The sequence below is a fragment of the Atractosteus spatula genome, chromosome 8 (genome assembly GCF_055471065.1).
Source record: "Atractosteus spatula isolate fAtrSpa1 chromosome 8, fAtrSpa1.hap1, whole genome shotgun sequence".
Classification (NCBI taxonomy): domain Eukaryota; kingdom Metazoa; phylum Chordata; class Actinopteri; order Semionotiformes; family Lepisosteidae; genus Atractosteus; species Atractosteus spatula.
This window is the reverse complement of record NC_142713.1, coordinates 42,635,888-42,663,781: the sequence shown is the minus strand read 5'-3', so window position 1 is coordinate 42,663,781 and position 27,894 is coordinate 42,635,888. Positions and strand designations below refer to the sequence as shown.

Genomic DNA, 27,894 nt, shown 5'->3' with positions numbered 1-27,894 from the left:
TTTTCTCACTGACCTGATCTACCATAGCATGAGGCTGCTGGCAAATAAGGGTTGTCTTGTGTTACCCATGTGGGAGCTGTACTTCACTTCATTTTGCAAACTATGTATTGTGCTTGATGTGTGGTGTTTGTACTATGAGAAGCTGTGTAAATTCTGGTTAGTTCTGTAGAAAAAAAGGCTTCACATAGTGCTGAGGGGAGCAGTTGCTTTGTATGTATTCCAGGTGATAAGTGATAAGACAGGTCTGAGTAATTAGCTTGAGAACTGTGTAAAACTAACTAATTAAGAAAAGAAACTGCTGATGCTGGAAAGGCGTGATTTGAAATACTTTAGAAAATTAATTCACGTGCTGCTTTTAAAAAATTTAAATAAATGTGAATGAAAATGTATTATTTCTACAGAAGATGAAGTAAAACCATTTGTGTTGTAATGTTTTTAAACATACTTTTTAATTTTTTAAAATCTGGTCATAATTTTATTGCTTGTCACTGTCTTTGTGTATTTGTGTATTGTTTTATACATTACATTAGCTGTAAGCAGTAAATAACCTGATTCCTAGATACTGTATAAGAATAGATACTAGCAGGGCTGCCAGAAATTACTTAGCCCAAAGTTATCAAAGTACTGGACAATAAATGTAGCCTAATAAAGTGGCTTGTCAAGTGCTTGTCAACAGCCTGTTGTAGTTTAATCATAATAAGATACATGCTAACAAGCTTATTGGCTTCTATTACAAATCTAAAGGGGTGTATGAAATGTCAGTCAGTTCACAAGTGGAAAGCATGGTGATGTACCCACATCATCAGCAGGTGCTGGTCGAAGTATGGTCTTAAGAGTGAATTATTTAAAGGAAAGCATTTAGTTCCATGCATCTAAAATACTTTACATTCCTTCTTACCTCTTTCTCCCCATGCATCAGCAGTATTTATTGATGTTTGTTGCTTTGTAAGTTACAGTTTTGTTTTCTGTGTATTTCTGGCCATCTTGATATTGTCTGTGATCCAGTGCTTGCTTGATGTTCAAAGGCTGTTATTGGCCCTGTATAAGGAGTGCAATATGCACATTGTTATTTGTTCCTGCACATTCAGCACCATGAAAGTGCATTTGGAATGTGAAAAATTTGGAATATTCAGCAGAACACTCACATACTGTACGTCATTTCCTGAGAGAAGTTAAAGAAGACTTACTGTCATACACCAAGGAGTGTGTTCATGTACAGTAGCTTAGTATTTTGAAACACAATATGGCTAAACTTTTAATCCCTTCAAAATATAATTCTTCTTGATGCCTGCATTTAATGTCAAAAATTAGCCCAAAATGTACATGTAGGTGCCTACACAAAGCCATTTTCTTCTACATGCATAAAATAAACCACCTCATCTGACAGCCCTGGGTACAAGGCAAAGATATCTTTTGTCTGCAGACCATAAAGTACGTTCCAGAAAGATCTTAAAAACTGGCAGACTTTCAGTAGTGATACAATCCTGGCCAGTGGGACCTTAGTACAATCAGCAAGAAATCTCCAAAGTACTGCACATTCCAAACTGGTCTGTTATTAGTGTGTGCTTCATAAGTGGCTTGGGTGTCCCAAACCAAAAAAATAGCTGTATTGACACAAGGTATAATGTCAGGGAACTCCTCACAGTGTGCTTTTATCTGACACAACATGTAGATGTGCATAACCCTTGACCCATGAAAAGACAGCGCCCTGCTACCTGCAAGAACATGGTTATATTTTCGGATGTGTGTTCTTTTGACAATCAGTGCTAAAGTACTAATGTCAAGTGTCTGTATATGTATGGTTTTAAAACTTGCCATTTCAAGTCAATAAAATAAATGTCCCTTTCTCAAATTAAGGAAATACTTATTATTCAATAATTGTAAATATCCTCTTCATATACTGCATGCAGTTTAGTATAGAATAGAGTATAGAATACAGTTTAGTTTAGAATATAGTCAGCATCTTAAACAGTATACCCAGAGGAATTAGCATTAGCCTGGGATAATTACCGCCCTTTCCACACCCCTCTCTTATTATGGTGAGTCTATACTGAACTTAAAAAAATAAATAAAAAATGCATTCAAATACATTCTGATTTGAGCAATTCCAGTGCATTGCAGTGCTTCAGGTAACTTCCAGATTAATCTACAGGATAGCATGCATAAAATAATATTTCCAAGACATTTTGCATTTTAATATGTTCACATGCTAGCCAGCAAAGTGTCACTGTATTGCATTAAAAGCTTGGATGGAATGGAATGCTCAGAGAAAGCCATTCTAAAATTGGGGTCACATTTGAAGAGTTTCTCTCTGGTTTCTTTACATTATGTGATTCTTTGTCTAAACAGTCTCAGAGGATAATATTTCTTTCAAGTCTTGGAATGGCATAGGCATTAAAAAGGGCCTTTTTTTTTTTTTTAAGTATCATCATTTTTTCTTGGGTATCTGCAGTATGCAAAATAAATGTATATGTGTTGATGGATAATGAGTGAAAGAAAAGTGGTAATCTTAGCAGTTAATGAAGAATCTGGTCATCTTTAAAATGTATAAAATATCAATGTGGAAACAAAATAAGAAGGTGTTAGATATGCAAATATAAAATAAAGATTTTATCAATGAGCTGTTAATAAAATGATTAGTTTTTACAATACAAGCTTATAAACTTGAGGCCACCTCACAAGAGGCAAGTGTTTTGTTGTGACAGAATCACTCTAATGAAAAATCATCTGTTGCCTGGCAGGGATGACTGGTCATCAGCAAATAGAGCACTTGTCTTCTTGGTGACAAATCATTTATGAAATCAACCGATGAGAACAGCTGTCAATATCATGTAAATGTCATTCATAAGACTGAGAAAGAGAGCATCTGTGCTGATGGTAGAAGCTGATTGATGTCTTTGGAGATATTAATTCATTCCTACATAACACAAAAACTAAAGGCTGCCACTAAATAAAGAGAAGTGTACGATAATATAATAAAATGCATGCCAGTTGACTTTTGCATTTATGTATAAAATAACATACAGTACTTCAGACAGCAAAAAAATCCCAACAATATGCATAATTTCTTATTATTGTATTATGTATTGTATTATTTTGATGTAGTTTGCAGTACTTTATTAGGACCTGTGAAACTGGGAGTTTGCTATATACTGTAATATAAGAATGTGATTTCGAGTCAGTATAGCACTGAACGTATAGAAGCAGATTAATCATTTAAATCAGTGACATTTCATACACAGTTATCTCTGAAAGATTGAAATCTCTCAAGCACCCTTAATTCGCCACATGCTTATATATTGTCAAATTATTACATTTACATGATATATATTTTTATATTCTTCATTTGGGTGGAACAGTAGTGTATCAGTTAGCACTGTTGCATTGCAACTCTTGGGTCCGATCTTGATTCCCAACTGATTCCCAACTAACTCTAGCCCCAGGTTTTCGGGATAGGCTCGTCTTCCTTTCCCAGGAACATGATTTCCAATCTTTCCCAGGCTTCATGATTGGTGGTAAGGTTACCCGTTGTCTTATTGGGGTCGGGGAATTGGAATCACAAATATAGATTTTGGTAATTGGTAATTGGTAGATTTTAGTAAAATTGAAAAAAATATATTTTGCACAGAAATGTTAAGAAATTAAATTAAAAATCCATCTTTTACTGAATTGATAAGGATCCTAAATATTCTTTTTGTCTTTCTGATTACACACAATTTTTGCCACTCTTTTTCTTAAAGACTTACAGGTATAGTTACATTTTAATTTACATGATATAGAGATAGAGCCTTCAAGACTTAAGATTTCTTTGATAAAGTGTTAATTATGAAAAACGCAGACAAACATTCCTGAGACGTTTTAATTCCTTTGCAGACCTGTATTCCTTAAAGTAATATTACTGTTTGCTGACTTTAGTCTTTTAAAGCAATAATCAGCACAATTTGTTACAAAATTGGCCGGTGCAGTATATGTAATCTCAAATACTCACTTAGGAAAAGCAAGAACATAAATCTCATGCCTGAGCTACCAGGCATGGAAACACAATTTATACTAGCTGATTCCTTGAGTCTGTGAGTGCCTCACTATATTGTGTTAATGTAAGGGATTTCCTTGTAGCTTACGCATGAGTCAGCAAAGAAGGACAAATGGCAATACTTCACACTGGCATACAAAAAGCTTTGTACTGTATCATGTTTTTCCCAGCCTTTATCTCCAGAAATGTATAACACCTTATAAAAACTGAAAATCCCTGTAATTTGCTGAAGATATATATTTGTATTTTTTTTTAAAAAAGCAAAAACTTTTTTGTGACTCATGTTTTAGTAAGCCAATGCTGTTACCCAAGGACTGTTTGTGAATTTGCAGTCGTACTGAATGGATGACAGTGAGTTTGCAAAATGAAATGGAAACCAAAGAAATCCAGAATGAAAATTGAAAGCAGTTAATGGTTCTGGTAGACGTGTGCAGATGTCTTGCATATACACTGTTGTAAAATGTTGTAAAAGATAAAAAGGAAAAACTTGTGGAAATATATAAATTGGTTGATTCCATAAAAAAATCAATAGTCATAAAGTACAACTTAACGGATTTATAAAACTATGCCTTAAGCTTTTCAGATATTTCATATTAGGGTTTTGAAATGGCTCTGGAAGAGTTGGTTTGTTATCTATCAGTGCCATGACAGTGCTGTGTGCACTGATAAGGACTCTGTTTTTACTTTCCAGTTACTGTACATCCAAATATAAAAGGAAATCAACAGTAACTTAGAATAAAATGTTGGTGTTACTGATCATTAACATGTTTTTTCCCATGATGTATGCTGTGAGTGTTCAATAATAATGTTCCTGTGATGTTTGAATTTTAGTATTTTGCTATATTTCTTTTTATACTCATACATATGGCAGATAAGACCATGGATTTTCTGTTGTGTTTTGAGAAACATTCAAAAACAATGTTAAAACTAATTCAGGAAATGTTTGCTGTAGTAATAATAATTACTAATTAATAATTGCTTACACTAATATAGTGCTTTTCTGGACACTCCACTCAAAGCACTTTACAGATAATGGGGACTCCCCTCCACCACCACCAATGTGCAGCATTCCTGTAGGAATCAGATTTTACTTTCAGTTTGTTCCAGGCATAACTAAAGCTAAGCTTGCACATCAACATTAATTTGAGTGGCAAGAAGATAAATGTTTAATAATTGTGGCAGTGATGATGACATTCTAAAATCTGTATTTACTCAGCTATTATAATGTAGTTATGCTGTCTTAAACATGTATATTCAATTTTAAACTCAGGAAGTATTATTTTGGCACAGAAGTGAGTTGTCACCAGTGGGCTGGAAGTTTTCTGTAAGCAGTCAACAAATGGCACTTGGTACAATATTTTAACATCTCTCTGAAAGTTTCAATTGTGTTAGAAATTGCTGCATTTTCCAGTTTCCAGTTGGAATACTGTACCTTGCTGTTTGCTTTGCAGTCTGTTCTGCTTAACAAAGGTGATGATACTCTTATGGGACTTCGGATCTGTGGTGTATCTACATTTTTAGTCTTCTCATTTCTAAAATAACTGATTTCCTGAGGTACTCAGTAAATGCTGCTGAGATGCAGACAGCAATTATAAACACAATAGCAAAGTCAACTGCTTGGCATTATGGGATGCTTCCCTAACTCTTGATTAATACTCAAGTCTGCAGCTCTTAATACAGTAGTCTATGTATTTTTTCAGCCTTGGTTCTGGAGGATGCCTTTGTCACATGTATTAGCCTCTGTGCTGGGAAGTTAATGAGGAGCTTGTTTCACTGCACAATCATTCATGGACTGGTTTAACAACTGTTTAGTACAAGAACTGTAGTAAAGCGGTGCTTGAACTTGGCCTTTACACTTCTCTGAATCCCCCAGTTAAAAAGCAAACTCTTGCTGTACTTGCAATTTAATTATCCAAAAGTGAAAACCTTATCTCACTTGCTTATTTGTAACATTCCATTAATGGTTGAATGGTTTGTAGACACCATTCAACCATAAATGTTTAACATCAGAGCAGATGCTATTGTGGTGCTGCTTCATGCATTCCTGCACTTGCAACTATGGGAACAAAAAGCCAGAGAAAACATGCTTAATCGATTATGAACCAAAGTCCCGTGACAGTCACACAAGGTAGGAAAGAAGAAGCACTGTGATGCTGAGGTAGTAGAGAAGAAGCACTGTGATGCTGAGGTCAGGAATTCTTCTCCAGAGTGGTCAGACACTTCGGTATGTACTGGTCAACGATATCACACCTGCTCTCTTAATAAACTCAGATAGATTCAACTGAGAATGGGCAGGGTAGTCTGCTTAAGATTGGTAGATATGATTGAGCCATCACTAAAATCGACATTGTCCTACATCCCACAATACTGCAGAGACACTTGGACATTGCCATGGACAGATCAGCTCCCATACAGTAAGACTGTGGCTCCATGGTGAAGGCATAAGTCTGTTGTACACATGTCAGGTTTCTTCTGAATAGCTGGCACAAAACAACCAAGTCCTCCTTGTACATGATGACATTCCACCCATGTTGTGTTGCACGTGTAGACTATGAAGAGAAAATGTCTGTGACATCAAGAAGAAGCTGTGCTATCTCACCCTTGATTATGGGCAGGAAATGGGTTCTGCTCCTTCTTCTCCTCCCTGGAGAAGAGCTATGAGCTGCCTGATCGGCATATCATCATCATTGGCAATGGTGGTTGAGGTTCAAATGCCCTGTGACCTATATGGGCTACGTCTCCCCCCAAATCAAAACAATCCTAGATACCTGTTCTCTACCTTCAATCGATTGCTAAAGCCTAACTGCCCTACTGCATTACCTGTCTCATCCAAACTTTGCAACACTTTTTTTAGACTTTTTGCAACCAAGTCTGACAATATCCAGCATCACATTCTCTCCACCATGCTTGCCACTTACAGTACGCTTCTTTCCTGCATGCCTGTTTTGCTGATTCTTATATTATATATATTCTTATATATTTATTGTTTCTCTCAACTTGATACTGCATACAGTACCTGAGTAAATTGGTATTACTTATGAAACCCACTACCTGTCTGGTAGATACAATTCCTTCTGTTTCATTTCAATCTTGTTTTCCATCTCTCTGCACTACCATCCTCAACATAATTGATATTTTATCATGCCATATTTTTAATCATTTCTGTACTTTGGTGAATCTTTAAAGTAATTTATATTATCAGATGGATTGATTCATTTATGGTTAGTCTTATTCACATGGAATGTGGATGGTTGGTATATTTCTATATAAAGTGGATTCTTAGTGAACCAAGTTTTTTGTCTTGTTGAAACATTGACAGTTTGTTAAATAATAAATATATTTTGAAGTTTTGGAGAACAGAGTGTGCATCAGGTTGAGTCTGTTTTTAATGTTTTTTCTATGGACAGATCAGCTGCATCTTCTGGTTGTACATTCTCTTTTTCTATGTACTGTAATGCAGTAAGGATGAATATTATAGTAGTATTATATTATTAGTTATTACAGTACTAGTTACTATTGTACCGCTACTACAGTTACTACTTGACTGTGCACTGCTATAGAAACAATGTTATCACCTCAAACCTTACATCTTAGTGTGTTCAAAGTCATACACAGATAAAGATTAAGAGAAGTAAAATCAGATAAAATAGATGATAAAATAGATTGATGTAGAATGGATGGCAAGAGTTTAAAGTGATTTTGCTTGAAGCCGGAAGCACAGAACAGATACTCTATATAGTATATCCCAAATGGTTCAACAAAATAATTAGGACAAGTGAAAGAGAACAAGAAAACACTTTTTGGAATGATTATTAAACAGCAAAAACCAGTTAAAGAAAAGGAGTATAATAAATTGGAAGCACAGGTCAAAAAAATATGAGAAGTCCAGAGGGTGTGGAAAGGAATATAGCAGTTGAGTTTGAAATAAATACTGTATATATTTTTTAATTACTGAAGAAGAAAAAGAACCTGAAATGATAAAGTAAAATGCTTCCAGGACAATAATAGGAAACTTCTCTAGATTAAGAGGGAGAAGGTTGATTATTACACTCAGGTGTTGACAGTATGTCTCAAAATACATTGACGGCTCTTCCAAGTCACTCAAGGCAGGATTAGTACACATGAACTGAGGAATTGCTACTTTAGGACCCATCCATAAGAAGGCTGACGAAAGGTTGTAGACCAATTCGTCTGACTTTGGTTACGTGTAAAGTTCTGGAAACAATTATTTCCACAGTATCACCTTTATGGAAGACGAATCCTAGAGGATAGCCAACATGATTTTAGAAAAAGTAGGTTTTTGCTTAATCATCTTGTCAGAGTTCTTTGAATGAACAGCAACAGCAGTGGACACATACACAAAACATACAGTACAATATGATGTAACTTTCTGAACAGAAGGTAATTGTTCCTCATAAAATATTAATTCTCAAATGGCAGGAAGTAGGCATTATGAGATATGCATTTGTTTGAATAGAAAATTGGTTAATAGAAAACAGAGAATGGCGAATACTGTATGAGTATTATAGGGTAATGTAGTGTGGTACCACAGAGAACTAGGCTAGAACCCAGTGAAGCACAACCCCTAGAACACAAGTAGAATCTGCATGGAGGTCCATTTAAAACCGAGAACAGAAGGCTTTTCTTTATGCACCTGTTGTGGGAGCATGGAACAAGTTAACCAGCCATTTTGCTGAAACTAATACCCAGACTTTTATCAGGAAATGGCAGGATGAGATCCTCACATCAATTAACTATTAACTACCAGAGAGCTACTGTAGATGGGTTGTCTGGCCTCTTCTCATTTAGAACTTTTTTATGTTCTTCATGTTTATACCGTCACATTTGTAGTTCTTTCCAAATGTTCCTAACATGGCTTAGTGCATAGCTCCTCTGTTCACTTGACTTTAACACATTGCAGTGCCTCTAAGATGCACTGGATTAGTGTGAGTCTTTAGGAGTCACAGCCATGCCATGCAAACCTGTTAAATTCCCAGAGAGAAATGAACACTTTTGTGATTCCTGGTACAATCCCTGCTAGCAGTAAATAGAGGTCACATACTGTAAGATATTGGAACTTGTTCATTGAAAAAATTGATTCTCTTGGTGCTTTACCCTTTTTGATTTAATAATGGCTTTAAAATACTGTCATTAGTGCCCCAACATTATGTGAAGTCCATTTTTTCTTCCTGAGCTATAAATCAATCATCAATATTACGTGGTTTTTTCAGTAAAATATGACACTAGACTCAATTGTTGCATATTTAATGCCTCTCTTGTATATATTATTCAAGGAAGAATAGACATTTACCGGAAAGATCAAAATTATCATCATAGTTAAAACTCTTATGAAGACATTCAGCACCAAATGGCTTGAAGAAATGCTGTAAAAATGTCATATAATTCAAAAAAGTAGTATGTTAGAGACTAAGACTAAGGCTTGCATTTGATTGCAAATTGCATTTAAATACTAGAAGATTCAGTTCTGGACCTGGGGAGCTATCTGTGTAATGTTTGTGTTCTTCCTGTGTTCGTGTGGGTTTTCTCCAAGTGCTCCAGTTTCCTCCCACATTCCAAAGACATACTGGTAGGCTAATTCGCTTCTGAGAAAATTGTCCGTGATTGTACATGTCTGTGTCTGTGTTTTTGTCTGTGTGCCCTGCAATGGACAGCCTTCCCATTCAGGGTGTATTATGCTTATGCTCATCGCTTGTTGGGTTAGGCTTTGACTCTCCTGCTACTCTCAGTTGGAAGAAGCAGTTAGAACATAGAAGGATGGAAAGGCATTGTTTGTCTTTAATACTAGATGTCTCATTTACAATATTTTTAGTGCATCTACTACTAATAATAATAATGCTGCACAGTGGAGCTGTGTTTTGCAGTACTGCCTTGCAGTGCAGGGCCCTGGGTTCAATTCCAGACTTTGAGTTCTGTCTGTATGGAGTCTGTATTTTCTTCCCAGGTTCATGTGGGATTTCGCTGGGTGCTCTGGTTTCATCCCCTAGTCCAAAGACATACTAATAGCGTAATTGGCATTTGAGAAAACTGGACCTGGTTGGAATGTGTGTGTCTCTGTGTTTGTGTCTGTCTGTCTGTCCTGCGATGGACTGGTGTTCATCTAGAGTGTACCTTGCCTAGTGTTGCTTGCTGGGCTCTGGCTCCCCCACAACCTTCAAATCATTGTGTCCTACACCTGTGTTTTTAGGTTAGCACCTTACCCCACAAATCAAACTGATGAAAAAAGCAGGCTTAGGCACAGTTTTGCAGTGTTTCTGTTTGGGGCATACCACATTAAGTGTTTCACTACCTGTCAATTTCTGTTTTTGTTTCTTTATCACATTGTTATTAAAAAATAATAATTGAATATGGTAAAAATACAGCTGCTTAATTTAATATAATCATCCCTTCTGTTACTAACATCACTTCTAGACTGTACAAGTAAAGCCATGTCAGGGTGGAGCCTCTACAAATGTCTGTTGTGTAGGATGTAGAATAGGTGACTTGCTGGGAGTCTGTGAGCTTGCTGTGCTACACTGTTAAATTACAAACCAAAGATCCCTGACTAAGCAGAAGCCCATCTATATCCTAGCATTGCCTGACTAAATATGCATTTCCAATTAGGGAGTCACATCACACTCGAGATAGCACACTTGAGGTGTGAACAAGTAAACTCTAAACTGCAGGGCACGATCTGTGGTCTGGAGAGAGCCTTAGACCTGCTGAGGCACCCAAGAGCTCCGTATATGACTTTTTAGTAGTTCAAGAAAAGGTTAATCCTATGCTCAAAAGGGAAAAGAAGAATCATAACTTTTAGACTTTTGAGCTTGGAATTAACCTTATCTTCTTTCTTTGTAGCCATAGCCAGCACATGCTAAGGCACTTCCCCACTCAAACATTTTTAGTAGTTGCATGTGTGATATACTGTACAGTATACTACACTCTTCCATATGGTATGTTTCAAGGCAGCTGAATTAATCAATAAATGTTTGATAATTAATGCAATATCATGGTTGAGTCTATAGTCACAAACAGGTACCGCATGAAAACTGGTAATTGTACTTTTTGCTGCTTGTGGGAAGAAAAAGACGTAATGCTCAACCTGAAGCCTTTATTCAGACTATATAGTAATTGGGAGTGGCTTGTTTGAATATGAGCAGACTAGTGTTCAACTCTATATTTTATCTGTTGTCCTCTTTTTGCTGTATTAAGATATTTATTTCCTTTGGCTCTGTTAAGAACATGTGCCTGCAGGCAACACAGATGATTTGAAGCAGATATTTTAAAACTCAACACAAATACATTTGTATTGTTTTACATACTGCTCAGAATTGTTTCAGCTTAAATGAACATATGTGATTTGTTTACCTCACGTCTTAGTATCCCATCTGACAAACTTGAAGCATAATTTACATTTCCCTAGTTTATTCTAATAATAAGCATGCTGACCTCTTCAGTTAATATTATGGTCTTAAATATATAGATTTACTTGGCATGCTCTGCGGAAGTGTAACAGCTGATTAACTCATAATATCACTGACATGTTATCATTACTGAAAGCTATCCTCTTCCAGTAGAAAATGCAGACCTTTGTATGGTAGATGGTGCTTTTCTGCAATTCTTATTTCTGTTTTCAAGGTCTTTGTTGTTTTCTTGTTACTTCTGTTCTCTTCACAATGCTTCATATGAGAGTAGGCGTACTTTCTGCAGTCTTAACTTGGCAAATTCTTGTTGAGCTTCTCTGATTGCTACAGTAGGTAACTGAGAAAGTCTTTATACTGGAGACAATAAGTTATTATTACAAACACACCTTATTATGATGTATCTTTTAGTTTAATTATAGACTTTATGAGGATATATTTTTTTAAAAAAGTCAATTTGCTTTATGCTGTATGAAAGGGATCTATGCAGCTATGCTGTTGATGCAGATACTCTGGCTTCCTTCAAGAAAAAACTGAGAACCTGAGATCTCAACTATCTTAACTATCTAATTTGCTGAATAAGCTGAATGGTATCTGATCATTTGTAATCATTATGTTCTTATGTATATTAGTCCTTCAGACAAATGTATAAATAGTATATACAGTATGAACAGTATATAGTGTGAATTGTTGAGCAGCAGCAGGGCTATGATGCTTAGTAGCAGACTTGAGAAATGGAAGTAATAGTATTTCTTGCACCCCGTATATGGCTATAACAGTCGAGGTCACCAGAAGACGGTACACACACAGATATACAGTATACAGTAGCACTCCCCGTAGGACAAACAACATTATTAAAGTAGCATGTGGGAAACATGGTGAGGATAGCTGGCTGAGGGGTGACTCAACATTCACAGGCTCAACATAGCAAGAGCACATTTATAGAACAACAGAAAATGCAACTGTGTTATCATTCCACAGCAATTGTCTGAAATAGAACAAGTAAAGGTTTATTCTGTGCTGAAAAGAGAAGAAAAGAAACACAATGTTTTGGCTATGGAGACAGCCTTCTTCGGGTGTCTCATGCCTCTATTTACTTTAGAATGAATATTTATAAGCACTTTATAAGTCTTTCCTTTACTTTTGATGTGAAATTGATAAACATTAACAAATATTTGGTTTAAAAATGGCTTTTAGTACAACTATGCTACAAGCTGTCTGTAAATATTTTTATTAGGAGTTCAACCTTTGGTTGGGAATAGATCCTGAAATGTAACTCTCTCTAATGACATACTGTATACTGCATTCTTATGGGAAATTAGTATTAATTTTTGTGGTTTTGAACTACATGTCATTGTTCAGGAATACATCTGCCACTACCTGTACCCATGTGATCATACTTGGTTTCTGTGAATTGACGGTAATGCCTCTTTAGGAATGTGGACTGTCTTCTAAGCATTACTATGAGGAATATTTTCTCAGTCATTTGTGACGCATTTTCTGGATTGCTAAAAAGTTTGGCTATGGAATGCAAAGAACACAGTCTTGACATAAACAGGAAATAATGTGAAAGGAAGGGGAACAACAGAATGCTATTGTGCTGGAAAGTTTTCTGTACATGCTTTGCTGCTGTGTGTTTTTTGATAAATTAAATGTGGGTTTTATTTATGTGAAATTTGCAAGTGATTTCAGATCTTTGTGTTTAAAAGATATATGAGAGCACTGTAGGCCCTTGTCATGAAAAATTAGGACAGTTATCTTTGAAGAATGTTCTAAATTTCTTTCTAGCCACACAGCGTTAAAGCGTTTACTTAGATTAGAAAGGAAAAACAGTATAATACACAACACATCTAAGTTAGAAATGTATATTTTAGTTTACAAGTGTTTTCAGTATTGAAATTAATGAAAATATTAATATTCAGCCCTTGCATTCATTTGAAGAAAAGGTGTGCCAGCGCCAAACATTTTAGAAAAGAGGTGACCATTTACAGTATTTATCATTATAGAAAACATCTGTTGATATATTTTTCTTTCCCAAACTCAATGTGTAATAGCGGCTTTTACCAAAAGGTAATCAGGTAATTTCAACACAACAAGACTGCCATTTCTCATCATGTGGCACTCAATCACATAACAAAATGAATAATTGAATGCTTGTACATTTGGAGTTCTCAGAAGACATACCCTGTGAGAAAATTTTGTTGTATTATATTGTTCTGTTACAAGAGTACCTCAGTGGTACTAACTGGATACCTGCTTTTATTAGTATTACAGTACATTTAATAGTGACATTTTTGAAAAGCAAACACAGTAGGTTCAATTCTGTGTTATAAGTATTGTAGTATTTTCCTTACAATTTATGGAGATTTACATGTGGCACTGGATATTTAATTACTTTTAGTGCTGAGATGAGTGTCATGGTAGGTGCTTTATTAAACATTGTCTAGTAGTAATTATCTGGTTAAGGTATTCTCAGTTTTTTACAGAATGAATGGACCTTGACTAGTTCTGACTGTTTTAAGTATAATGGTTTGCAAAACAGTCATGAAGGAAAACGGCAGTTAAAAACTATTATTCTTAGTTATAAAGACATTGTGTATTATACTTTTTTATTCTGTGAGAGCAAATGAAGGTTTGGGCATTAAAAAAAAACAGAAATCTAGTTCAGTGAGATTGTGTAGCCACTAAGGAGAAATTAATGAGGTCATGGTACAGGAAATGCCATAACTGGAAAGTACCTTCAGGGATGTCACTTGAGTCTGGTTGCTGAAAAAACAAAGGTGTGATAGAAACAGTGCAACATGTTAGTGCTGTGCGGTTGCTTTGCCCATACTGCATGATAAACTGCTGTCATATAGAGGTTATAGGACAAATAAAGCTTAGGTATTTTTTTATTTCTTGTGCTTAATGCAAAAAGAAAGACAAACTGGCTTGTCCAGAATTTGCTTAAATAATATCTGCATGTTACATAAAATTAAAAGAGCATGACATACATCGTGAATTTGCATAACGCATCACTGGCAATTCTGTCAGAACAAATCAACCCTATTATTTAGGGCTCTGGCTGGATGATGGCTTTAATCTGGGTCTCTCATGGCAGCAGAAATGGATCTGGCTGGCTGATCTTAGTGCAGCTAAAGTTGGGAGCTTCTGCATTCCCACTCCTGCCATCAATTGATCTAGTCTTGATATTACATAAATAAAACTTTTGACTATTAAGTTCTATTGTGCTGGAGGGTGGTGTAAGCTTAGACTGCAGCTCACACAGTCAAATTCTTGTTGCATCAGCCACTTCAAGATCACAGGGGAGCTGGAGCCTATCCCAGCAAGCACTGCACACAAGGCGGAGTATACCCTGGATGGGAAGCCAGCCCATCACAGGGTAGACAGATACAGACATGCACACTCTCACACCAGGGTTAGTTTTCCCAGAGGCCATTTAAGCTACTAATATGTTTTTGGACTGTAGGAGGAAACCGGAGCACCTGGAGGTAACCGGTGCAAACGCTGGGATTACATACAGATAGAATTGAACCCAGTGCTGTGAGGCAGGAATGTTGACCACTGCACCAACGTGCTGCCCCATGGGGATTCCATGCTGTTTGATTGTACTTTGTGGGTCCTTAACCATTAAGGGGGATGGATGAAAGGAATTTGTGTAGGCTAGGAAATGTTAACTTTTATTTTGGAATTTTATATTGATAAACATGGAAAAATAAAATTGCTCCCCTAAAATATTATCTGGACAAATTAAAGATTTCTGATTAAACATAGGAAACTATAATTCCAAGGTTTTTTTTTCCTGTCAACATTTAGCCAGTAGACCATATGGAGCAGGTTTTCTGGAAAGAAATACAGGCATTTTTACTTTTGCAAATGTAGGCTGATACAGGGAGTTGCTGTGAATAACACTACTGAGTTTTGAGGAAATTTAAACTGGCAGGCAGTATGAACAAGATGTTTGTTAATTTGGCATCACTAACACTATCAGTCGCAATTGTGATGATCATAATAGATAAACAGGTTTAAATTAACTTGTATATTTACAATTCTATTTGTTAAGACACTGTCTCATATTTATGTAAGGGACTCTACATCATACAGATGTAGAAAGAAATGTAAGAAACTTCCACACCATTGTATCAACAGTGATTATCTGTAGCATTAACTACCACTGTACTATAAGTGGAGCTTTACACTTAAGAGAGTGGTAAATATTCTACCCTTTTCATTTTTAATGACTTTTATTAACGTTTTTGAAATCATTTAGTTCTGAATTTCACATTTACTCATATACTCATTAGGTTTTTTTTTCTTATGGATAATGGATGGATATCTAAATTTATTTGCTTTTAAAACTGTTTTACTGCATATTGAACTGTTGCTCATTTCAGCATTTATTAATATGATAGGAGTTTTGTCCCTCTCAGACAGGGCCAACTAATGTGAGCTGAGAGGTTTTACAGGTTTTTATGTAGAAATCACCATTTATTTTATCTTTCTCCCACCCAATTTAGAACAGAAAATTCATAATCAGGTCAGCTCACTGCAGCAACCCAAGGGGACATGCACAGGAGACATGAAGAATGTGCTCACACGTCCTCAGAAACAAGTGCTTGTCAGGCCCTCCACCTCTTAATCACGCCATGAGCCCACTTTGCAGAGTAGAGCTAGAGCTTTGCATGAATGACAGATGGCTCTCCATGACACTGTGAACATCAGTCATTGCTGCAACGTGGGACGCCAAGGGTACCTGACTGAATCAAGCCCACCCGACCGTGGATGTGCTCAGTCAGCTGTGCACCAACACTTGTGGAAAGTCAGTCATGATGAAACAGCCCAGATTTGAACCAGTGATGCCTGAACTGTAAGACCCAAAATAAGCTCCCAATTGGAGCCTTTACTGGCTGAATAACTCAGGAACTCCAACGTTAGTCTTCGGAATGCAAGGACAGATAAGTCCGTAGTCATCATGAATCATAAGTGCATTAAAAATTGAACCATCTACTTCTATTAGGTTAGATCTTTTGACAAAACTGGACCCTCCACATGCACACGCACATTTCCAATTACTGAGTACATGAAGCCACACATCTCCTGTAGCTAAGTACAATAAACAACAGAAATCTGGCAGGCTGAATGCTTAGATTCAATACTTGTAATTTATGTAAACTTGTTATTATATATACATAGAAAATATTTGTGTTAAATGATTATGGGTGTAACTTATGATTTAAATATACTTCGCCTTTGTAATGATTGGATTATTGCAAAACGTTTGCCCAAGTCTCCTCTGCTGTGCCAGGCAGTCTCCTGAGGCATTGTTTTGAGACACAAAGTGGCTTTGAGTTCCATGGCCTTACCTTCAGATGATAGAAGCCCTTATACAATGCTAATACACCAAGGATTGTGTTATCTTTTGCTCTAACAGTGAATTTTTATTTTGACACAGTAGTTTTGAAATACACCCTCCAGCATCTGCTGATGTACAATTAACAAAATTTTAGATTTGAATGGCAGAAAAAAGAAATTAAGAAATTAAAAGCAAAGGGTATTCTAATCCCATGTCCTGTTACCTTTGGTTTCCTATAGTTTTACCCTATACCCCCTGTATCACCTAACTGCAAACTTGGATGTTTAATTAGGGAAGCTGATAATAGTTGTGCTAGCTGTACATGGTTTTATATAGCCAATTAGTGGACACCTTGTAGCCTCAGAAAGCCATGCAGCTGGATGTGTAAGAGGATAGAAAAACCTAATTCATTATATCAGTGCAGTGAAAGCTAGCTGGTTCTGCTGATCCCCAGGAGACAGAAACTTCTCTTTGCTGTTGGTGAACGCCTTTAGTGCCACAATTTGTTGCTATAGTTACTCAGCCATAAACAGGGTTGCATGACTGTCATCAACAGCTTGCCTGCCAGTTATAAAACCATTAAGACAAGCTAGCAGAATTAAAACTGTAAGCAGAACATTAAAATAGGAAGAGGTGCTGACCTGTAAAGAAAGAGCCTTTTGGAACCTGAGAGGGAGATCAAGCTGCTTTTACAGTCAGCCTGTTTTCTGAATGAGAATTGCTGTGAAGTTTAGTCATGTTAGGTTTTTAGGTGAAATAATGTTGGGGAGAGTATGTAATAGAGCTATTGTCAATCAGGTCAACAGCAACTCGATTTGATTGTGGTTGTCACAGCAACAGTTGCTTTAACACTCAGGACTCTGCTGTCCTCTGTTGGAGTGCAGAACGGGTGACATTAAGATAACCTACAAGTTTGTTGAATGCCGGGGTGAAATGATTAAATGAAAATTTTAGAATTTTTTATACTAATTAGATACTATAAATATCTTTATTAAGAAAGGGTAAAAGGAACAAAAAACTATCATAGTTTGTTTGCAAAGCTCTTCATCTACAGTAGATATATGAAATATTATTCAGTGGAAAAAGTACTCATGAATAAATCATGAAGTGCACTTTTTAAATTCAAGTGAAATGTACAGTAACACTGAACATTTAAGCAGAAAATAATAGTGATGCAATCACATAAATTGTAAAAACCACAAACCTACCCTAAAAGCTTAACTGAAAGGATTGAAAAGGATCCTAAGACTAATCGTGGTACAAAACAAATTTACATTACAAATAACCTGCAATTACATTACACATATGCTTTTAAAGGCTACCATTTCTTTGCATTAAAATATGAGATTTTCTAACTAGAAATTTACAAGTGTTTGATCACAAATTTGATCTTTTTATGTGTTCCTTTTTTTGTCGTTAGGGGCTAATCTTTAGAAATAGGAATATAATTAAAGCATTCATAAAGTAGATATCACTTCCTCGTTTCCCATGAAATGTTCAATCATCCATTATCAGAGAGCCACCTACTGTACAGTATTCCTGGTATGTGGTGCTGCAACCTGCAAGCTATCCCAGAAGCACAGGGCACAAAGCAGGACTACACCTTAGACAGGGATGCCAGTGTATTGAAGAGTACAGCAATGAAATGGGTATTCACCAAATGTAACAATGCAGTCTGTAAAATAAATTGAAATGAAGATTTAATCATAAAGTATTAAATAAAAAAAAACTCTTGGATTCCATTTGAATGTCCTAACACAGCTCTTAGTATTATTTTGTTTACATGTCAGAGTAACAGACTTTTTTTTTCCCTGTCTGCATCTGTAACCTCTGTGAAAGGCTTAGCACTGGTACACAATCAGCAAAGGATAATTTAGTTTAAATTAAGCGCCCTCATTAATCCTGGTTCCTTTGATAAATAGCTTATGCTGTGTATTTTTTAAGCATAGCACATCAGTTACCATGCATTTAACTGAATAGCTGAACTATTCTGTATTTTCGCTCTTGCCATGCCTAATGCAGTTCAATTGTTTAATTAAAACTGTCATTGTCTTATACAACTACTGTATACCTATATCAAGTAGTTTATTTTAAAAATAAAATTAATTACAGTATTTAGAGGGTTCAGTGGTTAGCATTGCTGCCTCGCAGTCCTGTGGCCCTTGGTTCAGTTCCTGATGTGGGGTTCTATTTGCATGGAGTTTGTATTGTGAGTTCTCTCTGTGTTTACATGCAAAAACAGGTTAATTGGACTCTCGCCCTGGTGTAAGTGTGTGTGTCCATGTGTGCCCTGTGATGGACTGGCATCTTCCAGGGAGAACCCTGCTTTGTGCCCATTGCTTGCTGAGATGGGTTCTGGCTCTCCCACAACCCTGAATCGAAATAAGTGACTAGAAAAAGGATGGGTGTAAATTAATTATTAAGGTAAAATATATTTCAAAAGTGAAACAAAAAACAAATTTTACTTTTTTCCACATGCATTTACTTTCAGTCATTTATTCTTAAACAAAATACACATAGTTTTAAAATCCATGGCGGATGCAAACACATACAGTACATCATTATTTTTAAAAGAGATCATATCAAATAAAAGTTCAAAAGATAAGTAATTCACAACTAAATCACAATCTTCATGAATAAGTAAAACACATTAAGTCAAAAGACAAATCCTTTGTTAAAGTAAACTCTTTGTTGACATTTTGCAGTAAATCCACTTTGGTTAAAACCAAAGTATATTTAATGCAAAATGTTAAATATTCAGTTTAAAAATGCTATAAATAAATTTAAATTTCATACTTCAGAAATTTCAATAATTGCTTAAAATCATTGTCTTTCTATGTTGCCATTGCCTTTAGCAGGATTGTGTAGGCTTTGTACCACATATATAATCCTGATTATAGATGTTTGCCCGTACCTGAAACATTTGTGAGAAGTCTGACATTAACTGAATATTGTAACAATAATATTTTGTGTAATAGCATAAAAAATACCAAAAAATACAGTAGGTACTGTTGCTGTGTGTCAGATATTATGCTATACTGTTTATACTATACTGTATGTGTACTGTATGTACTATATCCCAAATTATATCAATGGGCCAATTTCCATGTGTCACTATAGGCTATTTACTTGTGAATTGATGACGCACATGTTCTGTACATTTAGGAGAAATCTCAAGGTAATCAAATTACTCCTGGAAAAGGTCAAAGTAAAGCTGAATTATAAATGAAAATGAGGTATCACAGTGAGAAAAAGTCTACTTCCACATCGAAATCTGCATTTTAGAGAAAAAAAGTTAATGAGCTCCCTACTATATATGACAGTCTTGGAAGCATACATGTTGTCCAACACAGATTTCTCTAAACCTTTCCCACCGACAATGTTTTAGTCATAGGAATCTATAATACCCCAGGCTGTACAGCTTCATTATATACAGACCAGATTACTACTGTAATAAGTGCTGTCTTTGATTGGTATTCCAGTTTGGTACTTGCTCAGTACTTACGGTATAGACTAAGTTTGTCGTTTATCTTCAGTGGATAGGTTTACAGGTCTGTATCATGAGAACACAGGAAAGTATGCAAATAATAGGAAGTAGTTTGATCCATCTAGCTGCTTTGGGTTTTAGCACCTAATTTATAAGTGACTTTGTTACTGCCTTTGAGGATTTCGACTACTTGAATCAGGTCCCCTTGTAGTCTTCTCTGTTCAGGCCAAAAAAGATTTATTTGTTTTAGCCTGTCAATGTAGGACATTCTTTTGAGCATAGAAATGGCATTCTTTTACCTGGTTGTTCTTCCCTGGACATATTCCAGAGCAAAAATCTCTTTCTGTGGTATGATGACGAAAATTGCCCATAATATTCAAAATAAAGTAATAATAGTGTATAGTACGACTTTAACCAGACATCCCTTCATTTCAAGTGTATGCTTTTAACTGTATACATTAACATTCTCTTTATTTTTTTTTTATTGTTTCCCAACATTGTATAGAAGATGAAGATAATAAACCAATGTAAAAAACAGTCATTTTCATTAGTTGCTTCTTCAAAGTCCGTTTCCCATTTTGTAGTTTATGTTGTTGCTACCTGCATATAATATTTCTTTATAGTATGTTAGATTTCCTTTTCAACGTCTTTCATTGCTATATACTGCTATTCTGCTAGATGTGAATTTGACTTAGTTACCAACTATACCAGAATTAGATAATTGACTTTCTGTTTTCTGTTTTTTTATCAGAAGCATTCTTAAAATCTGGATGTAGCATATCAAAAGCTGTGTTTCTATTACTGCTCTTGCTTATGCAAAGAATGGGTAAAAAAGTCAGAAATTAGAATATCTCATAATCCTATTTCCATGCAAATTATATTCTAATTTAGTTTGAGTAATTGTTTATATAATTTTCACAATTTTTTTGTTTTAGAATAAACTATACATTAGCAATTTTCATCTCAGTGGGTTTTGTTATTGTTTGAGTGACTGTTGGAAGAGCTTAGCTAATGGCCTATGAACATATTCTTTCTTTAAGTACAGTTGTTAGAACAGCATCAAGCCCTGGAGAATTGTTTATCTTCTGGTACATGTATCACCTCTGCTGCTTTTATGTTAATACTGTTTAATATAGAAGGTTGCCTTTACTTAGCCTGAGGCATGTAGTTGATTTCTTTTTATGAACATCAGAGGGAGATATTCATTTAATACATCAACCATTTCCCTTTCATCACCAAAACTTTTTCCATTTTTATTTTTGAGACACTTTTGTAATGCTAAAAAACTTTACTTATTTTAGCCTCCTTTGTGTGCTTTTTGTTGCATTTTTTCTCTCTTAGCATTTCTAGTATCCTACCTGTGCTTATTTTGTAGTTCATGATACTCCTTTCTATGATGAGATCATAATCATTTTATTAAGTTTTCTTCATCCATGTATTGATATTCTTAATTGATTTAATTAAATAATGTGGGGCTTGGATTGCTTACTTTTGGAATGAATCTCTTCTGTGATTTAACCCACTTGATCCATGAACTACTACTGTATGTTTTGCCTGTTCTTTTAGTAGTACCGTTGCATTATATACTGTTTATTGTTATAGCTTTGGGTGACTTGAGAAGTGTCTCTTAGATTTTAGATAAAGTTTGTGACACTGGGAAGAGGAAACACTTCTAACTTGAAAACGATGAGGATGTTTGCTGAGGTCTGGGGGGTCCGTGAGCAGAAACAATAGTAAAGTTTATCTTAGTATGCCTAGGCAAGTTGTGGATTAATGATTGCAAAGGAGCAGGGCAAAAAGACACAATATAAGTTCACTTTAAGAGAAGAGAGGAGAGGAGAGAGAAGTCCAAAGGAGTTGGTACTTGAAGCTTGTGCCAGACGAGAGCTCCTACTTCTTGATCATCCAAACCAAACCTGACTGGAGCTAAGTATTTGAACCTTATTAGAGGGTGCTATTCTGTGTTTTGAGAGAACTTGGGTTTCCTGGGTAAATGACACCTCACTTAGAAATGTCTTTCCTGATTAGGGTGCATTTTATGGATAAGGATATAGGCTCCCATTTATTTTGTGGTATCCAGGGTGCAGAGAGAGAGATTTAACTGTAGGTTGCTTTAGTTAGAAGGCAGCTCTTCTCTTGTGTGGCCTCTGTAAGCATATTAAGAGTTTAGTGCTTAGTAACAGTTTGGGGTTTTCTGGGTGACCAGAATGTCAGGCCTCTGAAACGGCTTGTCTGTAAATAATGTATATAATGTAACTTTATGTGTTTTGTTGTGTGTTGTGTCATAGTTTTAAAATAATTGTAACAATATAATGTAACTTGGTGTATTATACAGTATGTTTTGTGTCTCGTGTAGTTTATTGTAATAAATATTTGTTTTAGCCAAGTGTGCCTGGATTATTTCTCCTCTCAACAAAGCTTTGCCAGAGAATAAAGAATTCATGTGCCTCTAGTTATACCAGCTGCTCGGGTATAGAAATCATTTACAAGTCGGGGTGGTGCAGTGGCTCTGTGGCTAAGGATCTGCGCCTGTGGCTGGAAAGTTGCCGGTTCGTATCCCACAGCCGGCAGAGGAATCCTAAGCAAGGCCCTTAACCCCAACTGCTCCAGGGGTGCTCTATAATAATAATAATAATAATAAAAATAATTAATAATTGCTTACACTTATATAGCGCTTTTCTGGACACTCCACTTAAAGCTCTTTACAGGTAATGGGGACTCCCTTCCACCACCACCAATGTGCAGCATCCACCTGGATGATGCGACGGCAGCCATAGTGCGCCAGAACACTCACCACACATCAGCTATCAGTGGGGGGGAGACAAGAGTAATGAAGCCAATTCATAGATGGGGATTATTAGGAGGCCATGATTGGTAAGGGCCAATAGGAAATTTGGCCAGGATGCCAGGGTTACACCCCTACTCTTTTTGAGAAATGCCCTGGGATTTTTAATGACCACAGAGAGTCAGGAACTCGGTTTTACGTCTCATCCGAAGGATGGCGCCTGTTTACAGTATAGCGTCCTCGTCACTCTTCGTCACCTCTTCCAGCAGCAACCTTAGTTTTTCCCAGGAGGTCTTCCATCCAGGTACTGACCAGGCTCAAACCTGCTTAGCTTCAGTGGTATAAATGGCTGACCCTGTGTTCTGACCCCAAGCTTCTATCCCTGTCTGTTGTCTCATGGAGAGCAAGCTGGGGTATGCGAAAAGACAAATTCCTAATAATATAAATTGTATATGGCCAATAAAGTGATCTTATCTTATGTTATGAATAATTATTTCACTGATTGACTAAACTGCTCGGTCAATTCATGATTTTCTGTAGTTTTGTAACCCCCATTTGTAACAATATTATATATACCATTGTACCTTTGCTTTTGAATCCACCTGAATACCATGGTACTTTAAACAGTTACAATCACACTCAGTGACACCTGTCTACCATAAATTTCCTAGCAAGAGTTTTAAATAAATGTTCTCTGAAAATGATCAGATTGTCGGCCTGTCTTTTCCTTCACTTGTGTGATGTCGGTTGAACAGCATGTCTTGTGGTATAAAATTAATTGAACCTTTCGAAAAGTAAATGGAAATTCTTATTTTCATTACATTATTAAAGTTTGCCCACCTTGTTTCACAGCTTTCTCTAATTTATCTAACAAGTAAAAATAATAATAACAAAAGATCTTTAATTAGCATTTACATTCCAAATAAAAACTTTCTGTAAAACATTAATTATGTACCATTTAATGAGCATACTGTACATTTGAGGAAAAAGGCTATTCCAAACAATAACAATTTTCGCTAAAAATTTATTTTGAAAATCTCATTATTGGTGAAAACATATGAAATCAATATATGCAAAGCTGGTGTTTGTTATTTTGCAGTTTGGTTTCAGACCTTCCGGGTTTAAACACAGGAAGACTAAGAAACCCCTACTGCTCTGATTCTAAAATTCTAAAAATGTCTGAACAGAAACATCAGAAATTATAGTTTGTGCTGTTTTACTATATTGAATGACTTACAGAATGGGTACACATCATAGTTTCAGGATTCAGCACTATGATCAACTTATGCAACTGTTTTAGTGCTGTTCACATTTAAAACATGATAAGATATGTATTGGACCAGTCATTTAGAATTAACTTTCACAAAAAACACAAGTAATTACTTGCAATCAGACTTCCTTTCAAATGCAAAGTAATTTGCAGAGCATCCAAATTAAAGTGCATTTAAAATAGTACTGTTGGTAGGTATCATTTGTGATGTAGTGGGAAGAATAAGCAATTTGGAAGAGCTACAGTATATACGACTTTGCCTATGTAAACCATTTACCATTTTTAAAAAATGATTATTATTATTACTAATTATTAAAATGCTTAACTACCGTATATATAGAAAATGCCGGATGTGCATAATATCTATATAACATATTTTGACTTATGTTGGGGAACGTTCTGATTATATTCAAAAGCAATACAAGATATGTATCTACAGTATTTGCCAAACAATTGTGAAAGATATTAGAGTGCTTGGACTGACGTCTTCTACCCTACGGTCAGTTGTCTGCTTTAACAAGTGTGATGTTGTCTACCAAAATCAACATAACAGAACCCACTGCTGTTTCAGATAATTCTATAAAAGAATGATTAACTATCTTGAACAGAGAAGACTACAAGGGGACCTCATACAAGTATTTGAAATTCCGGAAAGCATTGAAAAAGTCAACCCAGTGGACTTCTTCAAACTAAAAAGTGAAATACGAACCAGAGTGGGAACCTCCACACAAGTAGAAACTAAAGCATGTGGAAGAGCATTTAAAAATGAGAATAGAAGGTGCCTCTTCTTCTACTCCCAGAACGAACAAACAAGCTACTCAGGCATGTACTGTAGTTGAAGCTGTTTGTACTTGAATGTAGTTTTGCTTCATTCAAAAAATGGCTGGACATCCTGAGATCCTGGGATCAATTACATACTACCAGTACTACCAGTACATACTAACCAAATGTGCTAATTGGCCCAAGTGGCCTTCTTTCAATTGAAGCCTTTCTTATACTCCTACAATAACAAATTTAAACTAATCAAGTCAACTTTATTTGTAGAAAAATAAGAAGTAAACAGCTCTGTCACTGTTTGATATTGGGGAATGTTGAAGATCTTTTTGTACTAACAGTACAGTGAATGTATTCAGTTTCTATTGATTCACTGTGGTACAGAGGAAGGATTTTTGTACACTCCAGTGTACAAAAATGTCTCGCAGATTCTAGTGATGCAGCTGGGGGAGCAACCTGTGTCAGCTGGAAAGTTCCTGAAAAAGTGACTTGAAGGTTGCTTTCTTCCAAAACTTTCATTAGGGTCAACACTGATGTCAACACTTTGAGGTCACTGCTAAGTTTTGTTTGCACAGTACATGGTAATGCTTCAATGTCACATGTAGTTATTCCTCTAAAAAACATTTTAAAATGTGTGAATAGATTGTGATCAATAAGGTCAAAAGATATTAGGTGATTCAGTTTCTCAAAACAAGCTGTGGCCAGCATGCTTCCTTTGCTACAGCATTGTTGACAGGTGAACCAAGACAAACATACTGTATTAGGATATATAGTTAAAATCATAGAATTTAAATGAAAGGATGCTATGTGATAATTTTACAATACATTACTTCGACCTTATTCAACTGCAACAGTTCTAATGATTTGAGAACTTCATGGAGCAGAATGGGCTGTGTATTGTCCCCTATTTTATTCATACTTTATACAGACAGCTGTAGAAGCCCCATTGAGTACAGACACATCATTCAGATTCATCAATTCAGATTTGAATTGTGTAACAACTTTAATTTAATGTGTGAAAAACCAAAGAGACGATCATTGATTATAGAAAAAAGACATCAGCTGCAAAACCAACAGTCATTGAGGAGCAAGAAATTGAAATTGTCAACAATTAGAAATATCTTGGGACTATTATTGTTTACAAAATTTCTTTTGAGGAAAACACGAATATAAGAAGAGCCAGCAGCGGTTGTTCTTACCACTTATTAATTGTTCTGTTTATTGTTCTGTTGCATGACATTTGACATCTGTGTCTCAGAGACCAGTGAACAGGTCATTTCTTGTCCAGGCTTTACAAGGGGAATGAGACAAAATTCTGCAACAAAGCCTTTGCGACCTGGAACGAAGCATATGATACAGCTTGTGTGGTTTACAAAAGTGGGACTCGTCTGCGACTTTCACAGTAGATTCTATGTGGATCAGCTTTTTCACAGACAATGTTCTTTAGCACACTGAATTAAGTTATGTCATATTTGTTCAATAAAATGTCAGTGCAAAACTTCAATCAGAATACTTTCCTAATAAGTCTGAAACCTGATTAATAGCTATATGTGAATGTGTCCAATCCTTTGCTTCAAAATTACAATTATAAGTATTATTGTATGGGTAAGAACATTTAATAAATAAATTGGTCTAACTAGATATAACTGATCTTAATCTATGGCTATTAAAAAAACATCATCCATTTCATTCAAACTATTAAATCGGTATTGTCAGATTTTATTCACTTTTTTTATTTAATGCTTCATTTTTCTTTCTCTTCTTTTTCAGAAATCTGTTGGACAGAGACACATTTTCTAAATCAGATCCAAGTAAGTGATGTCTTAGATTTTTTTATTAATATTTAATTTCTAAAATATGGATCCAGAAATGTTATCCAAAAGTTTAGTTCTTAATATGGATACAAATCCTTGCAGCCTTCCTAAAATTGTTTGCTCAGCAATTATTATATATTCCAACTACCATTGCTTTAGTTAAAAAATCTTGCATTTAGAAAACAAGCCTGCCGAGCAGACTCACACAGAGTGTTAATTGTAAATTTAAATGTACACGTTAGTCGATATTTTAAGGATTTTTTAATATATTATTTTAGATATTTATATGAAAGTCAGTTCTGTAGCTGAATACTCTGATGAGTTCAGAATGCAAACTGTTAACTTATGGTTTCAGTCAAAAAGATATGAGCAAAAAAAGAGCAGACAATGTAGTCCATACTACTAGTGTTAAAAAAGACAGGAATAATTTGAAAAGCAGAGAGAGGAAACAAAAACAACAAGGCCATGCTGTTCTTTTGAAGGTCATTGGAGAAGGAAGATTGAGTGCTACAGATATTTATAGGGAGCAACTGGTAGAATGTAGTGTGAAGGTGTTATCACAAATAGTAATAAATTGACCGAAAAAAAATATTCTGGAGTCAAGCAAGGATACTAGACTCTTTGTTGGTGCGGCCAACTAGTATCAAAAAGATTATTTTTCTAAAAAAAGTACCCCTGAACTTTGAATGTCTTCTGCAAAGTCATTTGACCAGATGTGATGTCATTTTGTCTATATGTGATTTGTTCTGCTCCGGAGATGGTTTTTACAAATGGTACTCGTCTGCGACTTTCACAGTAGATTTTATGTTGATCAACTTTTTACAGACAATGTAAATTAGCATTTTGAATTATTTTATGTCATATCTGTTTAACTGGTAGAATGCAGTGTGAAAGTGTTTTCACAAATAGTAATAAATTGACCAAAAAATAAAATATTCTGGAGTCAAGCAAGGATAAACT

The 27,894-nt window shown here is 35.6% G+C and overlaps 1 protein-coding gene across 1 annotated transcript in view; it reads left to right on the top strand.

The window, feature by feature from the left end:
- Positions 1-27,894, top strand: part of LOC148829636 (copine-8) — a 170,289-nt gene that overhangs the window by 8,841 nt on the left and 133,554 nt on the right. The window contains exon 2 of the mRNA XM_088923442.1: positions 26,891-26,931. Within this exon, the coding sequence (XP_088779568.1) occupies positions 26,891-26,931 (41 nt within the window). The remainder of the gene's footprint in view (positions 1-26,890; positions 26,932-27,894) is intronic.